This window comes from Solanum verrucosum, unplaced genomic scaffold, assembly GCF_900185275.1.
Source record: "Solanum verrucosum unplaced genomic scaffold, falcon-dt-bn FXZP01000251.1, whole genome shotgun sequence".
Classification (NCBI taxonomy): Eukaryota; Viridiplantae; Streptophyta; class Magnoliopsida; order Solanales; family Solanaceae; genus Solanum; species Solanum verrucosum.
In genome coordinates this window covers 655,902-679,046 of record NW_026020453.1, presented here as the reverse complement: position 1 = coordinate 679,046, position 23,145 = coordinate 655,902, and the positions used below count along the sequence as shown (strand labels likewise).

At 32.0% G+C, this 23,145-nt stretch overlaps 2 protein-coding genes across 2 annotated transcripts; one reads left to right on the top strand and one right to left on the bottom strand.

Annotated features, from left to right (window-relative positions):
* Positions 1-2,516: 2,516 nt before the first annotated feature.
* On the top strand, positions 2,517-7,999 carry LOC125808646 (vesicle-associated protein 1-2-like). The gene is made up of 8 exons (XM_049488317.1): positions 2,517-2,679; positions 2,772-2,842; positions 3,531-3,612; positions 3,703-3,818; positions 3,908-4,036; positions 4,169-4,210; positions 5,746-5,823; positions 7,829-7,999. Exons 1-8 carry the CDS (start codon positions 2,625-2,627, stop codon positions 7,937-7,939), a joined length of 684 nt encoding a protein of 227 aa, XP_049344274.1. The 5' UTR covers positions 2,517-2,624; the 3' UTR covers positions 7,940-7,999.
* A 3,021-nt stretch (positions 8,000-11,020) lies between these two features.
* Positions 11,021-13,199, bottom strand: LOC125808614 (protein WHAT'S THIS FACTOR 9, mitochondrial). Its single transcript, XM_049488290.1, has 3 exons — positions 13,192-13,199; positions 11,531-13,078; positions 11,021-11,452 (listed from the first exon to the last, which is right to left on the bottom strand). Exons 1-3 carry the CDS (start codon positions 13,197-13,199, stop codon positions 11,092-11,094), a joined length of 1,917 nt encoding a protein of 638 aa, XP_049344247.1. The 3' UTR covers positions 11,021-11,091.
* Between the last annotated feature and the right edge of the window lie 9,946 nt (positions 13,200-23,145).

Genomic DNA, 23,145 nt, shown 5'->3' with positions numbered 1-23,145 from the left:
GAGAGTCAACGTATTTTATTATATAGCTTTTAAATTTTTTAAATTGGTAATTATTGTAATTTTTAATGCTTTTTAAGTCATTTGTAAATGATACATGTTGCTTCCTTGATTGGGACTTTTCCATTTGTGACACATATATATAGATATTTGGTGCCCGTGCAATAAATATTAATTTTTTTTGTTTTAATTTATGTGATATAAATGGAATTTGAAGATCAGTCCATTTTTTATATGTTTTCTTAAAAATATATTTGAAGTTATTAAATTGTTGTGATTTATAGTATTTTTGCGTTAGTTTTGAATAATATAGGTTACTCATGTTTTAATTCACGTGAATAATCATAAATATTTTCAGTTGTTAATTTATTGTGAATTGTAGAAATTTTGACGTTATTTTCAAATAGTACATGTTACTTATTCTATTCCAATTAGTCAACCAAATTTCTTATATGATTTTAAAATATTTTTAATTGCTAATTATTGTGATTTATAGCATCTTTTATGTAACTTTTAATAATATATAATTTGTTCAAATTCATATGATAATGATAAGATTTCAAGAGTCAACGCAATAAAAATTTAATTTTTTAAAAAAGTTGTACCTCTAATATATTTTGTAGCTAAAATATACTCTCTTCGTCCACTTGTATTTATCATGTTGCGCTTTTTGAAAGTCCATTTGACTAATTTTCAAAGTTAAATCAGATTGTATTAATTCGATATTTTAAAAAAAAATTAAATATGCAAAATCTATACAAAAAGTACTATAATTGTAATTTTTTGCCTATGAATATGATGAAAAAACACATTGTAAAATATTAGTTAAAATTCTTATAGTTTGACTCTAAAAAGGAAAGCATAACAATTAAAAGTGCATAGAGAGAGTAATAAATAGGTAATTAAATTTCAAGAAGTTTAAAATAAAAGGTTGAAAAAAAGAATTAGATAGACAACATATATTGAAAATTGAAAACATATAAATAATAAATGGGCCCAAATGAGGTCAAACTTTTTGGCTAATAAAGTAGTAGGTAATTAATGGTGTTAAATTATCAAATAATATAAATTTTAAAGGTACAACCATAAAAGAAGAATGTACAACACTATGAAACACATATCATCCAACACTTGTCATGTGCTAAGTAGTAGTTATTCCCATTTATTATATATAGTAATACACGTGTTCTTTTTTCCAAATAAAAATACACATTTCTTCATATTGATCTATTTTTAAAGTATTTATTAAATAAATTATATTTTAAAATAATATGAAAGAAATAATACGAAGAGGGACAAATTTGTCAAATTATAATTAATTTAGATTTATTTTAAATAGATTTAAAGAATGGTTACGTAAAAATCAAAATAAAGGAGGTAAGCGTAATATGGTAAACCACGGAAATGTGTGTGCCGTAGAGTGAAACCTCAAGGGAAATTTTTAAAATTATCCCAAAATTTTTTTTTAAAAACAATATGTTTATTATGGAAAAAGATATTTTTACCAAAAGTAAAAATATTTTTTTTTATCAGAATATTAACAATAAAGGTATTTTTAGACAAATTATCAATGGAGAATATTTTTTAATTTCCTATAATTTTAAGAACATTTTAAACCTTTATTTTATTAAAAATAATTAATAGAAGATCTTCGCCTAATAATATGAAGATATTGGAAAATCATTTTTAAAATTTGTAAAGAAAAACGTGCTTTCTGAGTAAATAAATCATATATATATATATATATATATATATATATATATATATATATATATATATATATATATAAAAGAGAACATTAGACCCGCCTATGTGGTGCTATCACAAATCAGAATTTTCTTTTCATTTATTTATTTTCAAAACTAGCCTTACCCCTTTCATTAAAAATTGTGACATTTATGAAAAGTTGCGACTTTAATGAAGAGTTACAACTTTTATGAAAAGTTATGACTTTAATAAAGAGTTGCGACTTTTATGAAAATTTGTGACTTTTATGAAAGGTTATGACATTCTCAAAGGGTTGCAACTTTTTCAAATAGTTGTAACCTTTCCGATAAGACACAATAAACATTTGTTCACACTACCCTTTGTTGTCTATCAATAGAGGGATTTTCTCTCATTTTAAAACAACGAAATTTTGAACCTCTTCTTCTTCTTCTCCACAATTAAATATTTGTGTACTTGCTCTTATTGAGTGGTTCACTGACACCATTGCTTTATGTTATAGATCCTGATTTGTATTTTTACAGCTATTAATTTATGCTTATGTTATTAACAATAAATGATAAGATGTAATAGTTTTCATTTTCCTTTACATTATTAATGTTTGTTACTATGTAATCTTGAATGTAAGATAACATAGTTTTTAGTTTTAATGACGGATAGATTTTAAGTATTATTTTATAAATTTCATGATATTAAATTCCTGCGCGAAGCGCGAATAATTTTACTAGTTTATTTAATATAATAAAAATATACACTAAAATCAATTAAGTATTATGTTAATAAAATATATGTATTCTGATTCCGTCAAAATAAGATTCTATTTTGGCTTGGGAAAAGCAAACTTATGAAATTCATGTTCAAATTCGTCTCTTGAGAATTCAGAAATTTCTTTGATTTTGAAGATGACAACTGAACAACTACTTCTAAGTATCGATCCTTTGGATCTCAAATTTACACGTGAGTTTCTTCTTCTTCTTCCTCTTCTTTAATTTTATCAGTTTTAATTTAACTTTCTAGGGTTTTGATTATTGTTTTTTCTTGTTTCCAAGTTGAACTCAACAAGTCAATTTCCACCTTCTTTCAACTCATCAATAAGACTGATAATCATGTTGCTTTCAAGGTACTATATCATTTTTTTACTTAATCTCCATTTTTTATTTTTTGAAATGGGTTTTGGGGACTAAAAATAGTGTAACTATAGTTAATTAATATGTATACTTAAATTTGTGATTCAACAACAACAACATACAGGGGTTCGAGTCCTAAGTACAGAGAGAATCATGTTGGAGAGCCACCCAAATGGACCCAGCAATGCTCGATCCAAATTTAGTCGGAGTTTCAATATGGGCACCAACCAAAAAAACAACAATATACCTTGTGTAATCTCACAAAGTGAAGTCTGGGTAGGGTAGGGTAGGGTGTACGCATAACTTATTTACTGTTTTCGATAGATCGAGAAAAACAGTACAAAGTAGATCGAAAAGGAAATACCGGAAATGAAGAAGCACATTAATTTGTGATTCATAAAGTTAAAGCACTTGGTTTGCCTCAAATACTAGTTGAGGGTAATTTTACCTTATAGATTTAGATGATAGAAAAGGCTGAAATGCTTAACTTAACTCAATTATGGATTTTTTTTTTTCAGTTAAAAGAATCATAATTGACGGAAGAAATGTGATTTATGAGGAAGATCTTTTGTAATCAAGGAAATAGTCATTTAGAAGTTAGTTGTTGTATAATTATGGCTGAGCAGGATTTACTACTGTATTGAAATGGTTAAATTATATACTGTTGTTAACTTTTATTAGGTAAAGACGACCAATCCCAGGAAGTATACTGTTAGGCCGAACAGTGGAATTGTTCTCCCACGATCAAGGTCCAATGTTACAGGTGCTTTTCTAGTTTTCTGTGATGGGTATTTTAGATTTGATGGATGTTTGATGTTATTTTTGGTTTACATTTGTGGATAATTGGACTTAGTTACAATGCAACCTCAAATGGAGTTACCTCCAGATATGCAATGCAAAGACAAGTTTCTTGTACAGAGTGTGATTGTGGACCCTGGGTCTACACCAAAAGATATTAACCCAGACATGGTATTTTAGCTTATTTTAGCCTTTCGTAAAGTTTTATATATTGTAGTCAACTTTGGTACATCCAATCTTATTCTTTTCATTTTCTGAAGTTCAACAAGCCCGGGGGAAATGATGTTGAGGAATGCAAACTAAAAGTTATTTATGTCTCACCACCACAAAAACCATCACCAGTCCCTGAAGATTCTGAGGAAGGAACTTCACCAACAGCTTCTGACACTGTAAAATGACAATCTAAATTAGTTTATTGTATCTTATTTAATCAATTAGAATACCACCTTTAATTCTATTTATCTGTTCATCATGGTAGGGACATACATTAGTTGTAAATGATTTTTTTGTTGCTTATACAGGATTTACAAGAACACAGTGAGCCTCAGGACAACTCTGTTAAGGTATGTTATGGTGGTCATGTAAAGCATTGACGTCTGGATATTTTTAATTCATTAGACAAATAAGTCTCCTGGGAAAAATGTTTGTCATCTGACCTGTAAACGTTGAGTACCTTCTGACTCATTGGAGTTACTTGATGGCCTCAACCAGGTAAGAAGTCTGGGCACACCTTAAGTGAACTCTTTGAATCTTTGTGTTCATTAGAAAGGTTTATGAAACCCATTAACCTATCAGATTTTACTTTTTCAACTCGAGAAATTTGATCAGCTTTTGTTAGATTTATTCAATATTTAGTTTCCCTTGTTACCATCTTCTCAGCTGGTTCTTCACCTAAAAGGGGACCATATATGTTGGTGTTTTATAACCTACACTTATAGGAAGTTGATTTGATCCTCAAGACCTCAACTATCATTTCCTTGTTGTGCAGTTAATCTGTTTAGTAGGTGGAGGTATTAGGTCCGCAGGGCTTTGGTCTAATAGTAAGAGCACAAATATGTGATATGTGGGTTAGGCACATGTCACAGGTTTGAACAATGCCTCTACTAAAGCATGGTTAAGTGGAGAAGGGTGGAAGGGCGGGTTCGTTATCTACCGAGTTCCTAACTGTTCCCCACTCGCCCTTGGGGATTTCTCAGTTTTCCAGAAAGAAAGAAAAAGATGGAGGTCATTGTAGTAAACATGTAATTCTTAAGAAATTTCAGAAGGACTTTGCAAGAATTATCTATAAACCCTTAATATAACATCAAAAGAAAAAAAAAATATACAAACACTGTTATTCACCTTCAAAATGTGATAAGTGAGAATAGTATTTTCCTTCTTTTTCAGCCTCTTAATCCAACGTTCTGTTTTCAACAATTTATGCTAAGCGCAATTCTTATGAAATCAATGGGTCTGCTGCTTCTGTTGGTAGTCAGCAACTCCAGACACTCTTTTGACAAATGGCAAACCCTACTTGTTGAAATCTCTTATTCATTGAATAAAAGGTGACACCAGAACCTGAAGAGAAAATAAATTTATGTTTGTTTCTTTTCACCAGCTTCCCAACTTGATTGGTTTGAGGCGTATTATTGTGTTGTCGTTCTTTTCACCAACTTACTTGGTAACTCAAAAATTGTTTAGTCATTTAAAGAGTTAGCTCAAGTTTGCATACACAGGTAGAGGTGATAAACAAGCTGGAAACACCCAACGCTATTGTAATTATGAATTTTAAAATATTTCTTTACTATTTCAGGATTATCTCTCCTGAGAAGGAGATAGTTTGATAATTATTACATGTGAAATTTCATCAAAACAAGAAAAAAGAAAGAACATAAACAGTAGAATTGTTGAATAAGAATTGTCTATGCTTGATTCTTCTACAGAAACACTGTATGCCTCAACATCTATCTTTGGATTTGGGAAGTGATAGGCAACGGGTTTCGTTCTTTCAGCATGCTAGTGTCAAACTTAATGTCCTCTCACATTTCCAACTTTGATACCAGACAGATGTGTGATGATTCCTTTTTGATACAAAATTCATTTCTTGGCTGTACTGCAGGCCAGAGATCTCATTTTGAGGTTGATGGAAGAGAGAGATTCCATTCTTCGACAAAATGCCAAGCTCAACCGAGACCTGGTATTTGATGTTTCTTTCTTTATCTTTGGATTAACAGACATTCTTTATATATATTAAACATAGTTAGGCATCATTACAAAATACAGGGTTCAGACAGCCTCTGGAGTCTTCTACTATATTTATATATTTATATATATATATATATATATATATATATATATATATATATATATATATATATGAAAGGCGGGATTGGTATAGATAACTGAGATGGATCTTTTAGAAGGAGTTCCTAATATGTGTAACTGAAAGCATCATAGGCGAACAAGGAGGAACTATCAACAAAAATATGTTACCAAAAAGTTTCTTCTTTGCTCGTTCCTTTGCTAGTTAATCCGTGACGATGTTCTGTTCTTTGTAGCAGTGAGTCAGCTGAGGTGCTTGTAGCATCACCGTCAATAACCTGCATTCATCCATAATAGTAGAGTAAGTGTCATTATTTTTAAGGAGTAGATTAATTACCTCTAAGGAGTCAGTGTTGATCTTTTGTGGCATGTAGTTATTTTTCACAGTGATCCTCAATCTGTAGAGCAAGGCACAAAGTTCAGTCATGTTGTTAGTAGCTTTTGGAACACCTTTGATGAATCCAAGAACCCAGTATCTGCTGCTATCGATAAAATCCCTCCCATACCTCCAACTTCTAGATTACCTAATGAAGAACCGTCCATGTTAAGGTTATAGTGGTTCCTTCTACCTTTTTCCCAACTAACCGCAATGGGCATATCACTAGTCTGGCTATTTGTTCACAAATGGGATTCCATAGCCCTTGGGCTGACACTTTTATAAGGGAAAATGATTTTTATTATTTATGAAAACTATTGTGGGACTACATTGGGTTTGTTGTTGTTGTGGTATTGTCATTTCCAGTGAGCCAAACGTTCCAAAGACAAAAAGGTAACAGGTCTTTCCAGGTTATGAACCCATTAACAGTCCTGCTGCTATTAATGATATTCCAAGTGAACCCGAGAGGCCTGGTCTTTGAACCAATTATCATGGGAGGCGTATATGTTAATGCTACTAGCATCCGTATCATTCCAGAAGGAGACTGTGTTAGTGCAGCAGTCAAAGAAAATGTGTCTTCCCTGTGTTTCTGCATTACTGGTCAATGGTTTTTAAGTAAATTGATGTTTCCTTTTTCTGTCTACTAGTTCACAAGTTCCAGATAATTTTATGTGCATGGTAGCTTAAAGGTCATTAATCCCCAGTTATAGCAGTAAACAGGTCCGTTAGCGTACAAGCATTAACCAAATGATCTAAGTTAGTGTTGAAAGGCGAGTTTTAGAGAGAAGGTGGTAACTGTTAGAGACTAGAACTTGTATTTAGAATGTGGACCAAGTTGATTTTAAGAAACTTTATTGTGCAATCAGCAGAAAATAGAAAATACTCCCTCTGTTCCTTTTTATATGTCATCCCTTTCTATAAATAGTTGGACCATAATACTTGTCATTTCATAAAATCAATGCATAAATTACCAGTAGTTAATTGGTCTTGAAAATATATACTTTGATCAACCTAGGAAAACTATTAAGTAATTAATATTTATTGGAGTACTTCATACATTGATTAATTACTCTCTCCATTCACTATTCTATAAAATCTGATTTTGAAAATAAACTCAAAAATTTAAATAGTCATCCAAATGCATTTTAATTTTTGAAATCTAGCATATTCATCATTTATTGAAAAGTTGACTTAAGAAAACATCAAATAAGGGTATAAGGGTAAAGTTACATAATTTCTTAATACAAGTGCAATCTAAAACTGTGACATATAAAAAGGAACGGAGGGAGTAGTTCATAGACTACTTAGTTTTAGTGTGGTAACCATAGGGTGGTGATTTGGCCTAAGCTGGGAACTTCATAACAAACTTGGGCCTTTATCTGGATTTTCTTGTAACAACTGTTTGAATTTAGTAGGTGTGCACAAAGAAAATTTTCCATCTGTTGTGTTGACATTTTGGCTAAGATGATTTTATCATTTGGTTCTTTTTGAAACCATTGTCCAGGAGCTTCTTAGGCATGGACGTCACGAACGTCGTACTGGAGTTCGACTTTTGTACATCTTGCTGGTTGGCTTGGCTGGTATTCTTTTGGGGTTCATTGTCAGAAACGTTTGATGACCTCACAGCTCTGAGATTATACTCTCTTTCTGGTTGCTGTGGGCAGGTGTGAGGGGCGATTTGAATACTTTCTAAGAGAACTTTTGTACATCTATTTGAGTCTGAATTGCTTGCTAATTCTAAGTGTATTAGTTGAATATTTTCAATGTCGTATGATGATAGAACTATAGTTGTGGTCCTAGCTTTGCTTTTATGAGGTAAATCAAAAGGAAGAAACGAAGAAATAATACCACATTGAGTTGTAGCCTGTATTGAACTATCATGTAGGTGTTTTTTGTTTCGAAGCATGAAATATCAAACGAGTTTTGTGTGAAAAACAGTTCAGCTAAAGACATGTAATGCTAATAGATGGTTATTGTTAGTATTTCCAGAAAACATGAAGAATTGTTATTGATTGACATTCCCCAACAGTGATGGGTTTATTTCATTACTAAAACTAAATTATGCACAAAATTTAGAGTCAAAATATTACAGAGTAGAAAAGAAGGGAAAGGGGAAAAAGTTACATCACAGCTACAAGCATCACAATGAATATTCATATCTTCGTCTTCATCCTCACTGTCATTGGGCCAACCATTCCTACGAATGCGTTGATGCTGAATTGTGCAACGATTGGGTCTTTGTCCCAACACTAAAGGATTTTTCACCCAAATATGTGTCAAGATTTCGACTAACTTCTTTTGATACTCCCTTGTTATCTTCCTTAGTCGCTTTGTTCGAATATCATTAAGTTATAATGTCTGCAGATCCAGAAAATTGTATTTCTGGTCTTTATGGTTTGCCACTCATTCAACACTAAACTCTTATGTTGTAACCTTATGCAGAGAGTCATTGATATGGATTTGAAATGTTGTGTGCTGAAATATTTTAGAGAATACGTGCATAGGGGAAGAGTACTTTAGACTTGCGTAGGTGTACCTAACGGATAAGAAAGTTAACTACACCTTAGTCTATTTTATATTTCAGCATTTGACATTTTGAGCCCAATATAAGTTAGGTAAAATGTTACTTTGACTCTTTAAAAATATCGACGGGCAGATACTCCAAAAAAAAGTTCATTTTGGAGAATCACCATTTCTCAAGGATGTGTATGGTAAAAAGGTTTCATTTCCAGATAGGAATAAGAAATGCCTAGTTGACTTTTTCTTCATTAGCTAGGTTATATTTTCCTTAGCATTCCTGCTAACTTTAGATTAAAGTCAACTAATTCTCCTCTTTATTTAACAGATAACTTGCTCAATTTACCTTTTAATCTTTTTTTCTCTTGGATTAAAATCACCATTTCTCAAGTCTAAATCAAGCTACCAAAGATGGCTTGCATTTAATTTGTGCATCTTAAAACAAACCTTCAATTGTTTTTACCTTGCCTTGTGGATTCACGAGTGCTTTATTATTAATTGTTGTTGCACCTAATAGAGGCAATTTGAGGGTATACACCTCTTTCATTTTCACACAATTTATTCGTAAGTAATCTTCATTGGGCAATCTGAGGGTATTCTATTTTTATGAATACAAATCAATCTTCATCGAGCCTTCTTCGATGTCCTCTGCGATAGATTGTTTAAATTCAGAGAGAAAAGGCAATAAAATTTTGAGATTATGGTGATCATTGGGTGTGCTTTCTCTGTTGATAATTCACTAACTAGAACACTCCTAATTGAATTTTATTACGAGGGGTACTAAACATATCAGTATCTTGTACATTTGCAGACAAGTTTCTTGCGTACAAGATCATTTGGCCACATTGTCCATTCTGATTGCACCAATTATGATATACATTCTAAATATTAGTGAGTTCGAAGAGAATTGAAGGCACGTGAGAATCTAGAAAAGCCTAGAAGTTGAAGAGAAAAAGATTGGGGCAAATTCAATATTCTATCTCGCGGAAGTTTATAAATGCGAGTTTAGATCAAGAAATTGAAAATTGTCCTTTTAGATTCTTTCACGTGTTGTTGTCCTAGTATAGAAAAATGTATCTTTTCATTTTGCAATGTAACGAATTCTGGTATGAATGAATATATAATGTATGTTTGGTTTCAATTTGTTGAGAAGTTGGCTTTAAAATTTTGATATTATATGTGTCGATGGTGCAAATATGGTATACATTCTAAGATGAAATTACGCATTGGACAATATAATCTAAAGATAAAGTACACATTTCTTCATTTGATATAAATACAATTGAAGATACTTTGGACAAAATTTATTTCATGATAAATATTTCAATCCATAAAGAGTCAAGTATCTTGTATTTACCTTTACCAAAAGAATCAAAGGTATATCAGATTTGCAGAAGAAAACTAAAATTGCAGCAAATTTGCACCAGAACTGCATGACAGCAGCACCAAAAATGCGCCAAAACAGCACCAAAAGTTCTTCAAAACAACACCAGAATTGCACTAGAAAAGTATCAAAATAGCACCGGAAATGCACCAAAACAGCTAGACTAGATTCACACTGCTACAACCCTAAAGTTGCACCAAAACAGCAGCAGAAAAGATCCAAAACTGCACTAAATTTACACCAAAAAAGTAAACAGCATTGGAATTACACCAAAACAGCAGCATCAGAATCACCTCTAAAACAACATTAGACTTGCACCAACAAAACCACCAGAAAAGCGTTGGAACTGCACCAAAAACTGCACGATAAAAACACCAAAAACAGACCCCGAAATTGCACCAAAACAGTAGCACCAAATTCGCACTAAAACAGTACAGTGACAACGGTATCAATGTGCGCCAACTTCGTGAACTATGGCACACCAGATCCCATTCCTGGTGCACCATGTTGCGTTGCTATGACGACCCTAAGTAATATAGCTAGCGCTACTAGCATTTAGACTCAACAGTCCATCTGCAGATGCATGATGGATTTTATTGCTACTTACAGCCTAAATGCTACTGCCATTGCCCACTTTGCCTGGTTTTTGTGGTGTTTTTCTTGGTTTCACAATTGACTCTAACACTAATTGTGAAAACTATTATGTGTTTCTTACCACCTAATACTTTGCAGTTTCTTTTTTGGATCTAACCATCCAATATTATAATCTCTAGATTCAGGACCAACAATTGTGAGTGACAACTGACAAACCTAAAACTATCAAAAGCAAGCCTATTATGCAATGCCTTCACAGAGCGAATAGCTTTTCATGGTGTGGAATTCCTCCTCTGTTCAGATGTTCCCCGGTTTCTATGAAGATCAAATTTGTTACTTGATCTCCGGTGAGTATATTGATTATCATTAGTCACCGCCCTCCTAGGAGATCGAGAGACTCTTTCGTTGGTTCTGTTGGAACTTCTTCCTGCCGAAGTCTTCAATGAATTTATTGGAAGCTTTCTGTCCCCATATCTTGATCGAGCATCTTGCTCACTGTTATTTTCTGCTCTCCAAGACGATCTTCTTGATGGCCTTTCCACATCTCTATTTTGATTTCTCCCCAAGGATGTCCTCGGAGAGGTAGCTGAAGTATTCCTATCATAATCTCTAGTCCTCGAGTTTAATCTTCGGCTAGGCTTCCTATCATCATCTCTTGTCATCGAGTTTCTATCATCAACTCTTGTCCTCAAGTTTAATCTTCGGCTAGGCTTCCTATCATCATCTCTTGTCATCGAGTTTCTATCATCAACTCTTGTCCTTGAGTTTAATCTTCGGCTAGGCTTCCTATCATCATCTCTTGTCATCGAGTTTCTATCATCAACTCTTGTCCTCGAGTTTAATCTTCGGCTAGGCTTCCTATCATCATCTCTTGTCATCGAGTTTCTATCATCAACTCTTGTCCTCGAGTTTAATCTTCGGCTAGGCTTCCTATCATCATCTCTTGTCATCGAGTTTCTATCATCAACTCTTGTCCTCGAGTTTACTCTTTGGCTATGCTTCACATCTCTAGCCTCATTGTCCGTCTCATCATCATGGTAGTCATTATGCACATCATCAGAGTCCTCATCATAATCTTTTTCTTCTTCATCTTCATTATCAACATCAGTTTCCTTTGCATCACCTTCTTGCAGATCATGACTACCTTTTTGCTGCACTTCTTTCGATTTTTTATCCTCCATAACCTTGTTCATGAGATAAACATACTTAGACCTCAGTTCTATCAACGAGTTCTTCTGAATTAACATTCCCCTTTTATAGCCCTCCTTCAATACCACAGTATGTGTGTCGATCTTACTTGACACATAGAATATCCCAGGATGCAACAACAATGCCCTCTTAAACCTAGAACGAAGTCCCAAATACTCTCCTATCAAAAGCAAATTATCTTTCTCCGCCTTCTTCCCAACACAAAGACTAAGAATTTCATGCAAAATTATCACTGCCCACTTATCAGCTTCATCACTCTTTTCAGGAAGATTCTTTACATTCACATATGGCGAAATATAAGGCAATTTTTTCCATTCATCAACCCATTTCTTATACTTCTTATCCATCTCAAACCCATTCGAATACTTCAAATCAAACTTAACTAACAAATCCTCACTTTCACATTTCACTGCTTGTTTTTCCAAAAAGGAAACAGCAAGTTCATGACTCCAACAGACTAACTCCAACATTGACTCATCATTCACCTGAAAATAATCCGGATATTCTGGTACTATAGTTTCCACAAAATTATTACACAAACCCAAATCCCATTTAAGCTTATCAATAACATGTAAAGGAATTTTATTAATTTTACCTATCATCAAAATCTTCAAAAGCCTATCTGCAACATCTTCTTTGTAACTCACACTTTGATAGAACAACTCTTCATCTGAGTCAATACTGAGAATTTCTGGGGTTAACTTGATATGGGGATGTATGTTTATGCTAGCAGGGAAAAATTCTTGAAAAATTGAAGGATATTTTCGGATAAACTCAATGGGGCGAGATGGGATTTGTAGAGTATCTTTAGATTGTGTGATGATGTTTAAGGGAATAGATTTCGATGGTTCAGATTTGATAAGATTCTTGATGTTGAGAAGTGGTTTGAGATTCTTTTCTCTTTCGACAGCGTGGTCCAATCCACGATCTCTTACATGTTTGATGGAAAGGGCATCGTCGAATAGTGTCCGCCATTGTTGACGCTGGTGGTGGTGCGTTCGACGGAGGAGGAAATGCATGTACATAATTTGGAGACTGCTACTGCTGCTGCTGTTAGCAAGGGTTTAAGGAGAGCTTCTCTTTACTTGGGGTTTGTAGGGGTATTTTGGGGAATTGGGCAGTTATCTTTCAATATATAATTGGAGAGGAAAAACATCAGTCACAGCGCCATAATTAATCTTGAAATTTCAATATTTAAAAAAAATAAAAATTTGAATTAAGATCAATTATTTTGTTGTGACTCTTCCTAAATATTTGCTCCTGTTACAAATCCACTTAATTGTGTGATGTTTCTATTAATCTATCCTAATATTAATCTATCCTAACATGATGTATCCATTTATTATATTAATTAAATATTATAGTAACATATTGTCAAATATTGTAAAAGGATGGTTTAAACATCCTATAAAAGGGTAGTCTTCACCCTTAGGAATACATACTTGAAGAGATAAAAGAATACTCTCTCCTCTATACTTTCCATCACAATTTGTCTTCCTTACTTGTTTAGTATTATTATATTTTGCTCTCATTTTACAACACGTTATCAGCACGAGTCTCTAACCAACTGAAACCTACTTAATTCGAAATTAATTCCTAAAAGTTAATCAACTTTTTTTTAGAGTCAGTTTTCATCATGTCGAATTTGTCAAAGCTTGAATTTGTGGCACTTGACATTTCTGGAAAGAACTATTTGTCATGGGTACTTGATGCTGAAATTCACCTTACCGCTAAGGGTCTTGGTGATTGTATAATCGAAGGAAATAAGGCATCAAGTCAGGATAAAGTGAAAGCTATGATTTTCCTTCGTCATCATCTTGATGAAAGCTTGAAGGTTGAATACTTGACAGTGAAAGATCCACTTGAATTGTGGATAGGTTTGAAAGGGAGGTATGACCACCTCAAGGCAATTGTATTGTCAACGGCTCGTTATGAGTGGATGCACTTACGGTTTCAAGATTATAAAACTGTAATTGAGTATAACTCTGATGTATTTAGAATCACCTCCCAATTAAAATTATGTGGGAAAGTTATAAAAGATGAGGACATGTCGGAAAAGACACTAACTACTTTCCATAGCTCCAATATGATATTACAACAACAATACCGTGAAAAGGGTTTTAAAAAATACTCTGAATTAATCTCATGTTTTCTGGTGGTTGAGCAGCATAATGACCTTTTAATGAAAAATCATGAAGCCCGTCCCACTGGAAGTGCTCCATTACCGGAGGCCCACGGGGTAGAAACACACGGTCAGTCTAAAATAAGACAAAATAATCGGGGCCATGATAATGTGCGTGGACGTGGCAAAGGCAAAAGACGATATAATAATCGTTGAGGTTGTGGTCATAACAAAAGGGAGAACAATATGGGTTCTCAAAATAATCCTTCAAAAGGCAAGGGCGATCACTGTCATCGTTGTAGCCTTAAAGGTCACTGGAAAAATGAATGTCAGGCACCTAAGTATTTTGTCAGGCTGTATCAAAATTTCTATAAAAGGAAAGGGAATAAAGGTGGTGCCTCCTCTTCTAATGTCCGAGTGGAGTCACATTTAACTCTCAAAGATGATGCTCAGGCAGGGTCTTCTCAAAAATATGATGAGAATGTTGAGGCGAATTTAGCATTGAAAGATGATGTTTTTGATGGGCCCGATGATATTACTCATCTAGAAGTTGAGGACTTATTTGGGAATCGCAATTAAAGATTGATAATTGAACTAGGAAATGAATAATATTATATGTTTTTAATGTCTTACTTAAAGTTCATGTACTTAAATTTTCTTTTGTTAACTTTCGTACTTCTTATTATGTATTTTTATTTTTATGAAGATAAATAAAATTTCCTAGTCTTCAGTTGGATCCAAGATGAGTAATGGAGATATGTGTCTTGTGGACTGTGCCACAACTCATACGATACTAAGAGAAAAAAAACATTTCTCTCATTTAATAATGAAAAAGGCATATGTTAATACAATATCCGGTAGTACAAAATTAATTCAAGGCTCTGGAAGAGCTGCCTTATTACTACCTGCAGGAACATTATTGGTACTTGATAATGCATTGTATTGTAGTAAGTCTCATAGAAACTTGTTAAATTTCAAGGTTATTCGCCAAATGGCTATCATGTTGAGACTGCGAATGAAGGAAATGTTGAATACCTTTATATTACTACAATAAATGCGGAGAAGAAAACTGTGCATGAAAAATTGCCTACACTTTCTTCTGGGTTGTACCATACAAATATTGATACGGTTGAATCACATGCCGTAGTAAACAAAAGGTTTACTGGTTCTAATGATTTTATCATATGGCATGATCAGTTGGGCCATCCCGGTTATAATATGATGCGCAAAATAATTGAAAATTCACATGGGCATACTTTGAAGAACCAAAATGTTCTTCAATCAAAGGAATTCTCTTGTGCTGCTTGTTTACAAGGAAAGTTGGTTACCAAATTATCAACAACTAAGGTTAGAGTGGAATCTCCCGCATTTTTGGAACGGATACAGGGTGATATATGTGGGCCAATTCACCCTGCATGTGGACCATTTAAATATTATATGATCTTGATAGATGCATCTACAAGATGGTCTCATGTGTGCTTATTATCAACTCGTAATATAACTTTTGCGAGGTTGTTGGCTCAAATAATAAGGTTAAAAGCACAATTTCCAAATTATGCAATAAAAAAAATTCGTCTTGATAATGCTGGTGAGTTTACATCTTAGGCATTTAATGATTATTGTTTGTCCACTGGAATAACAGTTGAACATCCTGTTGCAAATGTTCATACTCAAAATGGTTTAGCAGAGATATTGATTAAACGTCTTCAATTGATAGCTAGACCATTGATGATGAGGACAAAGTTGCCTGTTTCGATTTGGGGGCATGTTATTTTGCATGCAGCGGCACTTGTGCGCATAAGGCCAACCAGTTATCATGACATCTCCCCATTACAATTGGTTTTTGGTCAGGAGACAAACATTTCCCATCTTAGAATCTTTGGTTGTGCGATATATGTTCCAATTGCTCCACCACAACGCACAAAGATGGGTCCCCAAAGAAGGTTGGGGATATATGTTGGGTATGAATCTCGTTCTATTATAAAATATTTGGAACCTAGAACTGGAGATTTATTTACGGCAAGGTTTGTTGATTGTCATTTTGATGAATCAGCCAACATTAGGGGGAGAACAAAAGCAATTGGGAAATGAGATAAATTGGAATTCACTTTCACCGTCTCATTTAGATCCTCGAACAAATCAATGTGAGCAAGAAGTTCAAAAGATAATTTATTTGTAGAATATTGCAAATCAATTGCCGGATGCATTTACTAACCTTTCACGTGTTACTAAATCATATATCCCAGTTGCTAATGCTCAAGTTCGAGTTGATGTCCCGATAGGACAAAATGTTAAGGCAAATGAGTTTGGACCACGCTTAAAATGTGGTAGACCAATTGGTTCCAAGGATAAAAATCCTCGAAAAAAAGGAATAAATGATTAAGATGATCATAATATAGAGGCAATTGCTCATGAAGAGCTCCGAGACATAATAAATGAAGACACCGTAGAGGAGGTCCATGTACCTAGAAATAATGAGAATAAAGAAATCTCTATAAATTATGTCTCGACGAGAAAAAAATGGAATCGAAATAATATTGTGGTGGATAATATTTTTGCCTATAATGTTGCAGTTGAAATAATGTAACAAGATGAGGATTTAGAACCACGATCTGTCAATAAATGTAGACAAAGAAATGATTGGTCAAAATGGAAGGAAGCAATTCAAACAGAATTGGCTTCACTTGAAAAACGTGAAGTTTTTGGACCAATAATCCAAATCCCTGAAGGTGTCAAGCCAGTTGGGTACAAGTGGTTTTTGTGCGAAAACACAATGAAAATGATAAAGTCGTAAGATATAAAGCACGACTTGTGGCACAAAGATTTCCGCAAAGACCTGGCATTGATTATGAGGAGACATCTTCTCCTATGATAGATGCAGTTACCTTCAGGTATCTAATAAATATGACAGTTCATGAAAAGCTTGAAATGCATCTAATGGACGTTGTCACAGCTTATTTATATGGTTCACTAGACCATAATATTTTTATGAAAATCCCTGAAGCACTCAAATTGCCTGAAGCATATGAAAATTCAAAAGAAAGTTGTTCAATAAAGCTTCAGAAAGCCTTATATGGATTGAAACAATCAGGGCGAATGTGGTATAATCGTCTTAGCGACTATTTGCTAAAAGAAGGGTATAAGAATGACCCTATTTGTCCTTGTATTTTTATACGAAGGTTAAAATCTGAATTTGTAATAATATCTATTTATGCTGATGACTTGAACATCATTGAAACTCCTACAGAGCTTTCAAAAGTCGTTGAGTGTTTGAAGAAAGAATTTGAAATGAAAGTTCTTGGAAAGATAAAATTTTGTCTTAGCCTTCAGATTGAACATTTGAAAAGTGAAATATTTATCCATCAATCAACATATACTGAAAAGGTTTTGAAGCGATTTTACATGGATAAATCACACCCATTGAGTACCCCGATGGTTGTGAGATCTCTCGATATAAATAAAGATTCATTCCGACCTCAAAAAAAGGATAAAGAGATTCTTGGTGATGAAACACCATATCTTAGTGCTATTGGGGCACTAATGTACCTAGCCAACAATACCCGGCCAGATATTTGTTTCACAATAAGTTTATTGGCGAGATTCAGCTCATGTCCAACAAGAAGACATCGGAAAGGTGTTAAGAATATATTCAGATATCTTCAAGAAACAATTGATATGAGATTGTTGTATTCTAATGCATCCAATCAGAATTGATCGGTTATGCAGATGCTGGCTATTTGTCTGATCCACATAAAGCCCGATCTTAGACAGGCTATTTATTCACATATGGAGGTACAACTATATCATGGCGTTCGATGAAGTAAACAATAGTTTCTACTTCTTCAAATCATGCAGAGATAATAGCCATTCATGAAGCCAGTCGAGAGTGTGTATGGTTAAGATCAATGACTCAACACATTTTGCAATTATGCGATTTTTATGTGCAAACAAAGATTTCAACAATATTGTATGAAGATAATGTTGCTTGCATAACTCAATTAAAGGGAGGATATATCAAAGGAGACCGAACAAAGCATATTTCACCTAAGTTCTTTTTCACACATGATCTTCAACAAAATGGTGAGATAAATGTTCAACAGATTCGTTCGAGTGATAATCTTGCAGATTTATTCACTAAGGCATTGCCAACATCAACATTTGAGAAGTTAAGATATAAGATTGGAATGTGTCGTCTCCAGGATATCAAATAAAGTTTTCATCAGGGGGAGTAAAATACACGTTGTACTCTTTTTCCGTTAACCAAGGTTTTGTCCCATTGGGTTTTCCTAGTAAGGTTTTTAATGAGGCAGCACTCAAGGCATATTACAATATATGTGTACTCCTTTTCCTTCACTAGGATTTTTCCCACTGAATTTTTCCTAGTAAGGTTTTAACGAGGCACATTATCTATAAACATCCAAGAGAGAGTGTTACAAATCCACTTAATTGTGTGGATGTATCTATTTATTATATTAATTAAATATTATAGTAACGTATTGTCAAATGTTGTAAAAGGATGGTTTAAACATCCTACAAAAGGGTACTCTTCACCCTTAGGAAATACACACTTAAGAGATAAACGAATACTCTCTCCTCTATACTTTCCATCACAATTTGTCTTCTTTACTTGTTTAGTATTATTATATTTTGCTCTCATTTTACAACAACTCCATTATTTTGCCTCCTTTTTTATAGCACATTATATTAACCAAAAAATTGTAGACAACAAATGAGCACTTTTGTTAACTCCTTATTCAGTAAATTTTTAAATTTAAAATCACTTATAACTGTTCAATACAATTGTCATACTTATCAATTATCATTGTGAAAAAAAACTGCCACTGTTAACATAAATATATAATAACTTCTACAATTATTTTACACAACAAAGAAGAATAAGCGGTGGAAATATTTGTAGGTATGAAATTCATAGAAGAACAAATCTTGAATTCATTTGATATATGCTATGGAAAGCAATTTGTATGTCAATCATTCTTCAAATTCTTGATTGTTGATTTTCCGCATTATCTTATTTATTAAGTTTACACTGTGATTTATGTACAAGATGTTATTCCTTGATCTTTGATTTCTTTATTTTAAGACTTTGAAGATGATAAATCAAATAAATGGATAAGACAATAAAAAAAAATTGTACAAGATATTGGTGGTTCATAATCTTAATTCCTACTGCTTTATCATTAGAGTAAGTCATAGTTCTTTTTATTCCTCTTCTCAATTATATCATTTCATACTGTTGAATGGGCTTCTCCTATCTTTTAAATGATTGAAGGTTTTGCAAAGAGAGATCCATGATTGTGATTTACACTGGTTAGGTGAGAATTACAAAGGTGCTTTAATGTGTGAAAGTAACATGATAATAATAAAAAAAAAATCAAAAAATATATAAATTTTTTTGGGTTTATTCAAAAATCAAATTAGATGATAATCTCTTTTTCGTTTTTGTTTTTCAATTTATTTTTAAATCTCAAGTCATCGTATTCAAATTTTAAAAGATGGAGAATTTTTTTGTGTCTATTCAAAATTAAACCGGATGTTTATCTTCTTCTTTTTTTTTAATCTTTTTCAATTTATTTTTTAATCTCAAGTCATCATTTAATAAAATAATATTATTACTAATAATAATCAGGACAATAATAGTAATGCTTACTTAAATGTACTTAACATGTTGTTTAGATTTTCTAGAATTTAGAATCGCATCCCTTTTAGGGGTAACATTATGAATAGAAAGAGGCAAAGTGATTACATACTTTCATCATCTATCATACATTCATACTGCATTATATATTGTATCTCTTACTTTGTTTTACTAATTTTCTTTCTTTCTTTTTTTAGATTTTTTCACTACTGCGTAGATAATTTTATGGAAGATTCAGATACAATTTGATTAATTACATGATGACTAAATAACTTTTTCTTTTAAGTGTCTCAATACGTATTACATAGGCATGAAACTTACAAATATTTAACTTGAAATATTATTGTTTTAAATTTTAATGACCATTTTGTTTGTTCGTTGCTATAGTTAGATATTTCACCGTCTTTAAAATAATTCGTTTTGATTGATTTGTTCAATACAAGTAATTGACAAAATATTTTTGTTTCTTTGAATAACAAATTAGCAATTCAACTTTCATATTATTTGTGCTTTGCACTAAAATTGCAAATGCTCCATTAGATTAAATAAAGTATTATAATGTGAACTAGATGTAATTGAGATAATTAAATATCATCTTTAATCTATATTATGACATTTATTATAGTATTTAACTAATCTATCATTTTTAAGATTTTGATTTTCACATTATAAAATATGACTGACTATCTATATAGAAACTTCAAAGTCCTAAGATTAACTAATATTTTGTTTTGTCATGTTTGTCATGTATAATTTGAATGTCATTTGGCATGCCCGTATTTTCTTAAAATGAAGTTTAGCAAATAGAAAACTAATTATTGGTAATTGTTTTAGACCTTAAAAAGAGTTTGTGGTATGATTATAATTGAAATTTTTATTATGTGCTCAATTTTTATTATATATATAATCATTTATATTTAAATGCAAAATTTGATTATTCTTTCACGTTTCTTACTTCCCTATAAAGATATGTAATTTGTTTATTCTAAAATCTGTCTATATGTAATAAGAGAGGAAATATTATATGTGACCTCACTACAACAAATAATTTTTTTTGCTATATATAATATGAGAGACAAAAACAATCAAGTATAAATAAATAGTAAATATTTTTAAACTTTAAAATAATTTATTTTTAAAACATTAATATGTTTTTTTAAAAACAAACAAAGAGGGAAAGAAATCTGCGCCATAATCACAAATATAAAAATATAAAGTAACGTCAATTTATTTGATTTTCTCTGTAGGACACTTTCAATTAATCTGTATCTTTAGTATAAAATTAATCTTTAATATTATTAATATTAATATCTAATCTATAATATAAGAGGCAAAAAACTATAATACAAAGATATGTTAAAAAATAGTTAAATATGTTTAAGAATGGAATTTGTAACCGACTAAAACAAGATTTTTATTTTTAAATACTAAAACTTAAAATAAATTGATTTGGTAACCAATTAAAATAGGAGTTTTATTTTTGAACAAATAAGTTGAAAGATAGGATAATCAACTTTCCAATACACCCCCACGATTTCACAATCATAAAATCACTCATTAACTGTTTTTTTTTTCACGTTCTCAACTTTCCTTTAAGGATATGTATTTTCACTCATTATTCTTATTTTAATCACGATTTCTACGTTATGCTTATTGATGAATATCAAGAATCATCGATTCAATTGTGATAAACACTTACTTTGACACGACTCCATATATGTATTTCATGCTCATTTTAAACTGTTGGTTGAAAGAGAATTAGACCAACATACTTTTCATTCTTACAGATCAAATTGACACAATTTATTTAATTATTGTGATGAGACAAATTCTATTTAAAATCTTTAATATTGCTTCGTTCAATGTCCAATAGTCTAACGAAAGTAGGATTATATCTCTAAAGTTTTGTCGGTTGTTGATATAGCTTGAATAAAGTATTAATAGGTTTAATATAGTTTTGTTTTATTCAAAAAATTTAAATCATAGTGCACTTAAGCAATAGATAGGAAATGCAATTACAAATTTTGATTCGAAGCATATCAATAATTTTATTTTAAATGAATAGATAACAATATAAGAAATTATCCTAAGAATATAAAGAGTTTTTCTGCTTAAAACTTCTATGAATGAATTTTTCAATAACAATATTTATATTTTCTTTAACATTCACATTTAAATATCATATAATATTCATACTCAATGATGATTATTAAATTATGCTAATTTACTATAATTATGTTGTAAATTAAGATAAAAATATTTATTAATACATTATAATATAGTGATAAAGTCATACAAAACGTGTATCGCACTATTACATATCATTTTATTAAAATAATTATATTTAATATACTCAAACAAATAAATATAATAAATTATCACAAATAATTTTTTTAATATTTACGCATACTAGTTTGATTTAATATAAAGGCAAAAGGGTCTGATAGGCCCTTATACTTGGATCAGATTGTAAATTGGACCCTTTTACTTATAACTTTGTCAACTAGACACTTAAGCTCAATGAAATACAATATTTTAAACTCTTTGACCATTGACCAAACTTATGTGGCAATAAAATTGATGAGTTGGAAAAGTGCGTGATTTACACGCGAATTAAGAGCGTGAAAGGCTAGAAATACACATATAATAAAAAAATTTCTTTTTAGAAAGGAAAAATTAAAATACTCCTTTCCTCTTCTAATTTTCTGTAAATAAAAATAATTAGGATAATTAGGTTCGCCGCCGGTAGATTTCTCATCGTATAAATTAATCATTGAAACTGAAGTTGAACAAAAATGGTTATATGAAATAAAAAAGAAATAAATCTTCAAATTTATTTCTGATTTATTTGTCTTCGAATCGGGAACGGTTTACATGATTTTGAGCTTTTAATTTGAAAATTCAAGTTGGAAACTTCTCTCTAATTGAAAACTCGAATCACAAGTCTATATGGGCTGAATCGAAGAACCTGATAACTCGATTTCAGATCGAAACGACTGAGTCAAAGAACTCGATATTGGATTCGGTTTCAGATCGAAACGACTGAGTCGAAGAACTCGATATTGGACTCATATCTTGGGCTGTTATCTTGACAAGAACGTATTGATTGCAGTAGCTCAAGAAATCGTTCTGATGCTAGTCCATTTACTCGATTTCAACTTTTCGCCGAAGATGAATGTGATAAATATCATCGACATTGCTAAATGATGGGATATGGGTTTGGATTTGGTTGGGGAGAGGCGCTGGAGGTGAGATCAGATGAGAAAAGGGACGGGGAAAGGGTTACAACGAGAGAGAAAGTAAAACATAACATTTTTAAATATATATATATATATATAT

What these genes read in the sequence shown, in the direction of transcription:
- LOC125808614 (XM_049488290.1), bottom strand. An exon ending in ACAAGAGATGATGATAGGAA is followed by an intron (nt 11,453 to 11,530) that starts GCCTAGCCGAAG and finishes TAGGAAGCCTAG; the next exon opens with CCGAAGATTAAACTCGAGGA.
- LOC125808646 (XM_049488317.1), top strand. Translation starts at nt 2,625, where the DNA reads ATGACAACTGAACAACTACTTCTAAGTATCGATCCTTTGGATCTCAAA. An exon ending in ATCAAGGTCCAATGTTACAG is followed by an intron (nt 3,613 to 3,702) that starts GTGCTTTTCTAG and finishes AATTGGACTTAG; the next exon opens with TTACAATGCAACCTCAAATG. An exon ending in CCAAGCTCAACCGAGACCTG is followed by an intron (nt 5,824 to 7,828) that starts GTATTTGATGTT and finishes ACCATTGTCCAG; the next exon opens with GAGCTTCTTAGGCATGGACG.